Below are 7,612 nucleotides of genomic sequence, written 5' to 3' on the forward strand. Positions count from 1 at the left end.
AATTTATACATCGAGATCAAGAAAAATCTCTCACCCATCGCTGTTGCACGTATAAAGGCAGGACATCAAAACATCTTTCGTCCCAATCTGCTCCAGTTCGGGTTCTCAGAATCTCATCTATCCTATCATCGGGAGAATTACGCAACTCTTCGCTCATTTTCTTTGGTCAATCCTGGAGTACTGCAACCACAAGTCCACAGCCGTTGGTGGGGCATTGCAAATTCGCAATCTCGAGCCGGTGGCACGGACGAACCCGATGCGATGCGATGCCCAGCGGCAGCGTCACAAGTCCTCGCTAGCGGCTAGTCTTCCGTCACACGATACGATAGCGACGGCGAAAAGCGGTCCGCGGGGACGCACAGCGGCACGGAACAAAAAGGGCTAGTAGGAGTAGCTCTGCTCCGAGCGACGCGAGACGACACAGTGCCTCTTTTCCACGCCCACCCCCAACCCCGTGCGGCGGCGCTCCCACGCTGACCAGGCCACTGCCTCCCCCCTCCCCGTCCTCTACCTGGATCGCGCCCGCGAGCGTCTCCTCCGCGGAGACATGGCCGGCGACGACGGCAACAGCAACAGCAACGCCGTCCGCGGCGGCGGCGGGAGCAACCAGGAAGAGGTCCAGATAGAAATCGCAGGTCAGTTCGCTTCTGGTTCGAGGGCGTGATGAGATATCTCGCTGTTTCCTTGGTTAAATTTGCCTCGGATACGTGGAAACCCTGATAGGTAGAAGCTCACCTTTGTGATGTGGTCGCGACGTCTTCGGCTGGGGCACCCATGTCCCATAGACAAAACTGCTGTTTATCTCAGTTCGTCTCCGAGGAATTTAGTGGTCCGTTGGCGGGGGAGTGAGCGCACGCGCACGAGGTGTTCGATGAATTGTGTACGGCATGCTGGCAGTACGGTGTACCGAGTTTATTTACGAGCATGTCAAACTAGGCTTTTCCAACCGAAAAAGTCTTTTGCCTGCCCCGCTTTGAATCGATGTTTCCTTTGTAATAATCTGCATGCGCGAATGTGAGTGCCAAATCCTTGTTTCTTCCTGTGTGCTCTCCGGTGGGTTAGCACTTAGCACGTGTGTGGTCATGCCACCCATCGCTGCTGAGTGAGTAGGAGTTCCATGTGCATTCAAGTGTTTTGTCACTCATGCAAGATGCAACCCATGTGCATTCACGTATTTGGCCAGAGGTGTGAATTCCCTGTTTTCCGTTCATCTGACAGGGTTTTAAGGACTGATGAGAGCACCAGCTAGACTTAATGCATCCATATGGATGGAATACTGTTTGTTGGAGTTCGTCCAAACATTTTGTCATGTCTTATTATCATCCATGTTCGGAATTTACAGTTTGATTTAACCTGTCGGTACCACTTTCCCATTGTAAATTGCAGGATCCTCCAAACCTGCAGTTTCCTTGGCCCATGAAGCACCCCCACAAAGCGCTCCGGTTAAGCATTGGCAATGGTGGTTGATGGTGGTACTGAACATGTTCTTCCTTGTGGCTGGTCAGACGTCGGCAACACTCTTAGGGAGATTCTACTACAATGAAGGTGGCAATAGCAAATGGTTGTCCACTTTTGTCCAGACTGCTGGTTTTCCGGTGTTGTTTATTGCCCAATTTCTTTTCCATGCAAAGTCACCTTCCACACAAGCAACTACCAGTGGCCCTGAAGCTTCTATCACCAAAATCACCCTGATATACATTGCCTTGGGACTCATCATTGCTGCAGACGACTTGATGTATTCCTACGGTCTATTGTATCTTCCTGTCTCAACTTACTCCCTCATTTGTGCTAGCCAGCTGGCCTTCAACGCCGTCTTCTCATATTTTCTCAATGCCCAAAAGTTCACCCCTTTGATATTCAACTCGGTACTACTCCTTACATTTTCCGCTTCGCTCCTTGGAGTTGATGAGGATTCTCCGAGCAGTAGTGATATCTCACAAGGGAATCATGTATTGGGTTTTGTGTTGACACTGGGAGCATCGGCCACATACTCACTTATTCTGTCTCTCATGCAAGTTACGTTTGAAAAGGTTATTAAGAGGGAGACCTTCTCAGTCGTGCTGAACATGCAGATTTATACGGCATTTGTGGCTACATTGGCTTCTCTTGTTGGGTTGTTTGCAAGTGGTGAATGGAAGACTTTGGAGGGAGAGATGCACATGTTCAGCCCAGGGAAGGTGTCCTATGTAATGACAGTGCTATGGACAGCTATATCATGGCAGATAGCTTCTGTTGGAGTTGTGGGGTTGATCTTTGTGGTTTCATCACTCTTTTCAAATGTGATAAGCACCCTAGCTCTGCCCATCATTCCTGTTTTCGCAGTGATTTTCTTTCACGACAAAATGGATGGAATAAAGATTATAGCTATGCTGATAGCCATCTGGGGTTTTATTTCATACGGCTACCAGTTGTATGTTGATGACAAGAAGTCTAGGAAGACTTCGTCCAGTGTGGAGGAGAATTCCTAATTGCTTTGGTGCATTGTTTTCCAGACTTAATTTCCTGGTACTCAATGAGGTACTAGTTATTACTAGGCTTACTAGTAAGTTCATCAAAAGAAATATCATTTCTATATGTATAGAATGTTATTAGTTTCTTCCCTTTTCCTATGTAAGAAGAGATGTATCATCATGGGAACTGGGAAATAAGAAGGCAAAAGTATTTCTGAGACGTGCTTTCCATATTTTGCATCGTCATGCTAATAGTTGATTTCCTTAAATATTCTGGATGTGCTTATTGAATACTGCATAATGGGCTAGTTGGTTTGGTTCGGTTTGGCCCTTGCGGGTAGTGAAAACTACTGATTTGGTGTGTTTTGCACTGTGAGTGGGAGTTTCGGACGTATGTGCCAGTTCAGATTCTACTATTATGTGTCAAATCCCTTTTCTTGGTGCCATATTTTCTAATTGCCGTTTTGTGGCTTAATCTGGAGGAGTTTCTTGTTCTTCTTTTTGTGTTCAGTTTCTAGTTGTCATCTTGTGGAGTGTTGACTGTTTAAGAAGCAAGAACACATGGAAATAAATGTCTTTTCTCTTTATGTTTCCTACAGACCATAACATTGGCTACCCGACTGGAAGCACATACTTGGTTAAAAGGCATTCATTGGTTTTGTCCAAATGAATACAGAGCATAACAAAGGCCTTGCAGCTTGTATATATATGAATTTTGTGCTCCATATCCCATGATTTTATACAAAACCGCATTACATCCAGTATCACATTATTTATTCATATTATATGCCATAGAATACAGAGCCTGAACAAAATATGTTCACCTCTTAATCTACTTGCGAATTGTGATGCATGGTTGTGAATTATAAAACCTTATGAGCAGCTCCCAAATTTTTAATTATGCCATCCCCAAAGAGGTCAACCTTTGTTTAAAAGAAAAGAGGTCAACCTCCGAGGTCCATATGTGTATGATGTAAGGAATCTACATACCTAGAATCAGAATACCTGGCTATGGTAATATTACCAAGCATTTTCTTACTAGTGCCTTTGGTAATTCGAGGGCACAGTAAGAGCTTGGCAACACAACCATTCTGTTTACAAGAAGTGCTTCGATGAGGTATATTTGATGGTTCATGCAAGTTGAAGTTGACATTGACTGAAAGAATCTTCACCGTGTTGCCCCATCATGGTTATAATATACCATCTTAGGTTTCTTGATTATAAAATTTTGACAGTCATGTGGAAGCAGCTATATTGTTTTCATTTGAATTTTATATGCATCCAACTTGGCTTTTAGAGAAGTTGAGGAAATATGAACATGCAGGTTCGGTTACTGTAGGTAACGGTGGCAGCAGATATGAACTATGTGTTGTTATGGTATTTATGTGTTATATCTGGGAATTCGTACTTACGCCGTATAATTTTTTTAGACGAACCTGTAGGAGTTTCTTCCCGCAGTTTTTTTTCATATACTGTGATGTGCCAAAGGGAGAAAAAACCTTAAGTTGAAGTTACAGCAAAGAGCACAAAGAGTGCTCCAAAGTGCTGCATTATCTGAAGCTCTGCATCCTGTGTGCTGCTCTGAATACTTCTTTCGCTTTGCCCGGTGGACAATCAACTGCAATTCTTCTTCGAACTTGCGTCAACAAGCATACTGGCTATTCAAGTCTTCAGGATTATTTTACTTATGTAATGAAAATTATGTGCTACTTTTAGTTGGACAAGGTGTTCGAGGCCGACAAGCTAAAGATAGTTCCTAATTCTCCAAGAGTGGCTCATCTCCAACCACAGTATTGATGAGAACAGGGGTGGCAGCTGTTATTCTACCCGGCAAGATGATCCAGTCACCTTGTGCGTACAGTTTCGATTAGCACAGTCATGCGCTGCCTCACCGTACACGGCAAGATTGAAACTTCCATGTTCACGGTTATCCAGCTACACCTGAGAACAGCAGAATGGGGGAGAACTACGCGGCAGTCGTCCTTCAACCTTCCAACCCAAAAGGTTTTCGCTGTGTCCCCCTTAAAAACTTCTCATCCAAGTGGTAAAATGGACCAGAACTCGTCGGTGTTCCTTGAATACAAGGAAACGTCTCGAACTTGTAAAATCTCAGACTGAAATTACCTGTGAACTTCGACTGGCCCGGTTTGATTTTTTCAGCATGTATTCTCGAATCATTGAGTAAGTAAGGATGCTTTGAAGAAGAAAAATGATGTACATATTTGATTCAGGTCGTTTGCTCTCTTGCAAAATCTTCAGCAGTAACATGCAAGGACCACAACACTAGAGCCATCTCAATGTTTTTTTTATCTGAAGTGTGAGCAATTCTACTTTTGTTTTACCTTGTTTGGGCTGTTTCAGTTAAACTGCATATTTCCCAGACTTAATTACTTAATTATACATCCCAAGCACCAGTTACAGGCTCCTTTTGATAGATTTCTTCTCTTCCAGGAAAGAGGGACTGCTGTTCAGAGACATACATATCTTTCCCTGCATTATTTTGAAGCAAAGGATGATCCGAGACCGACGCCAAAGCTGCTTTTAGGAAGCTGTTGCTGTGTAACCGGAGGAACCATAAATCCATAGCAGCAGGTGATATACTTTGGTTTAATGTGCGGTGCATACCTACAGTACCAATCATATGTTTCTATTATGAAGGTGAAGATATCTAATGCCAAATCATTGGGGGTGGTGAGGCTTAATTGCAGCATGTAGTTGCCCGCCATATCCTAGAAGATGCAACGTACATTGTTTAATTATCGTATAAAGTATAGCAGCTCATGGTAACACCACATTAGGTTTGTTGAAAAAGCGACGTGTTAGCTGTAATCATGTTGCCCTTCCCATATATCCTTCTAAACACATAAAAGCAAATTATTTTTAAGAAACTGTTTGGTGTGGATAGAGAAAAATAAGAGAGATACTAGTAGTTGTTGTAGTACGTGAACCAGCTTACATGGTTGTTGGTTAGTTTATGGCTATTGATTATCCCTGTCTGTCTGATGGACAAATCATTGTTTCCACCCTGTCTAGAGCATGTGCAGCAATTGCCGCCTTAATGCTGCATGAGTGGTCTGGTTAGACAAATATTCCCCTCTGGAGTTTGGTTAGGCCACATAATTCTTCTGGTGTGATTGTTATATACTTGCCACATGATGGGCACCCAGCAAAATTACTTCAAGCCAAGGTCACCTGCTCTCAGAATCTGCTTAGCGCACTGCTGAAGAGCGTGAGTTGGCAAGGATTTTTTCCTCCATAAAGCTATTGGTATTTATTTCCCAATGTTTGCCTGTGTTGTGATACATGCATGCATGTTCCTGTTTGTCTATGATTGGGCTGTGTTTAGGTGATGAGCCGTTGGAGACAAAGGCAAACAAGTGATTTGGTTTGCTGAAATGCCGTGCAAATGATTTTGGCATAAAGATTGCATGTGGGCCTCATGTTACCCTCTTTTAGTAATAATAAATTTTATGTTAAAAAAACATATGCATTACACTTGCACACTGCTGACATTCTAGAGTCTGGGCAATGGAAAGAAGCAGAAGGCAATTAATTTGACTTGGCTTTTCTTCTCTTTACTGTTAAATTATTTCCATGCTTCAATGCATGTTTTGCTCGCAAATCTATCTGGCTGGCTAGAGTGTAGCTTGTGAGTTAGAGCAGTGCTCCATTAATAGCTAGGAACATGTAGCAGAAGATTGCAAGGTCTGCATGCAAGCAACAGTAAAAGCAGGAAGGCATTGAATAGTAATAATAATAACCGAAGGTTGCAGTAGATTTACATTGCAGCAACAGTTAACCCTACTAGTAATTGGGGGGGTGGTCAACCCATGGGAGAACACTATGGAAGGCAAAACTGAGGACCCCAAAAAAGCCTTCCTCCCTCTTCTCCAATACTCCTAACAATGAGGGATACATTCCCATCTTCAACAACAAATGGAAAAGATCGACCGATGATGCATAAGGCACATACATATTGCTATTTGCTACTAGTAGTACAGAACAATGATTCTGAAGCATTTGGTTTACCAAAAGAAGCTTGTCCTTGAGGAGCTTCCCTTCTTCTTGGATGACTTGCCCTCGCCCCCTTTCTCCGCCTTGTTGCCGGCTTTCTTGCGGGAGCTCGTTGAGAACCTGGTGTGCCTGTCTTCTTCTTCCTCGTCCTCCTCCCGCTTCTCGCCGTGGTTGTCACCGTCCTTTCGATGGCCTTGCCTCTCTTTGCCGTCAGGCGACGAGGGCTGCACCTTGACCTTGGCTGGTCCAGTCGAAGCATCAGAGGCAAGGGAGTCGTTGTCATCGCCATCATCCTGCTGGTAGTATTCCTTGCCTCCTTTCCTGCCACGGACGAGGTAAGTGTAGCCATAGCCATCATCGACATTGCTTCCATCGCTGCCGCTTCCCTTGCGGCTACCACCATCGTCGTCGTCGCCGCTTTGCATGGGGGAGACCAGGTACATTGTCCACCCAGACTCACTGCTGTTGCAGCCCTCGCCATCATCCCCGGTGATATGGGAGGATTCCATGGCAGGCAGGCGGGCGGGCGGGCAATGGGAAGATCTAGTGAATGAGAATGAAATGGAATGCAGAAACAAGAAGGAAAAACCGGAGACCAAGGGAACAGACGCAGCAGAAGTAGAAGTAGAGCAGAGAAGGAATGAGTAACTACTTGGAGAAGAACACCGGATAGCTAGCTCTCTATTTATGCTTTCTCCGGGGCACTCATCAATGCAACACTGAGGAAGCCATTGTTGGCTATCTTCTTTGTGCTAGCTCTTTGAATACCTACCTACATGAGGAGGAAGAGGAGAACATTGAAGAAGTCTCTGACACCCAGCCATCCCCTCCTCTCTTCATAGGAGAGGGCTCTGCTCTTGTGTTTGTGGGGAGAGGAGAGCGGCTGCAAGAGGGTGGCAGTGTCCTTAAATGGGAAAGACAGCTTATCCTTCCAACTGTGTCTCATAACTTTCCCAACCATTTTGTTCTCTGTCTTGTCACCAAGCCGAGAGGAGGGGAGAGGCCTGTTTCCTCCTGTGCAGTGCGTACGTAGCAATAGCATTGTCACAGGGTTTTCATCTGTCGTTGCCCATGTGGCCTCGGCTCATGGTGGGGGGCCTGGCTGGTTGCCCATCTGCTCGCTCTTGTGGAGGCAGCCGTAGGCACAT

At 44.9% G+C, this 7,612-nt stretch overlaps 2 protein-coding genes across 2 annotated transcripts; one reads left to right on the forward strand and one right to left on the reverse strand.

Annotated features, from left to right (window-relative positions):
* The first annotated feature begins 337 nt into the window (after positions 1–337).
* Positions 338–2,670, forward strand: LOC123137816 (probable purine permease 11). Its single transcript, XM_044557664.1, has 2 exons — positions 338–635; positions 1,387–2,670. Exons 1-2 carry the CDS (start codon positions 548–550, stop codon positions 2,466–2,468), a joined length of 1,170 nt encoding a protein of 389 aa, XP_044413599.1. The 5' UTR covers positions 338–547; the 3' UTR covers positions 2,469–2,670.
* Positions 2,671–6,174: 3,504 nt separating this feature from the next.
* LOC123134366 (protein SOB FIVE-LIKE 4) lies at positions 6,175–7,386 on the reverse strand. Its single transcript, XM_044553633.1, has one exon. It carries the CDS (start codon positions 6,971–6,973, stop codon positions 6,476–6,478), a length of 498 nt encoding a protein of 165 aa, XP_044409568.1. The 5' UTR covers positions 6,974–7,386; the 3' UTR covers positions 6,175–6,475.
* Between the last annotated feature and the right edge of the window lie 226 nt (positions 7,387–7,612).

The sequence above is a fragment of the Triticum aestivum genome, chromosome 6B (assembly GCF_018294505.1).
Source record: "Triticum aestivum cultivar Chinese Spring chromosome 6B, IWGSC CS RefSeq v2.1, whole genome shotgun sequence".
In the NCBI taxonomy this organism is placed as follows: Eukaryota; Viridiplantae; Streptophyta; class Magnoliopsida; order Poales; family Poaceae; genus Triticum; species Triticum aestivum.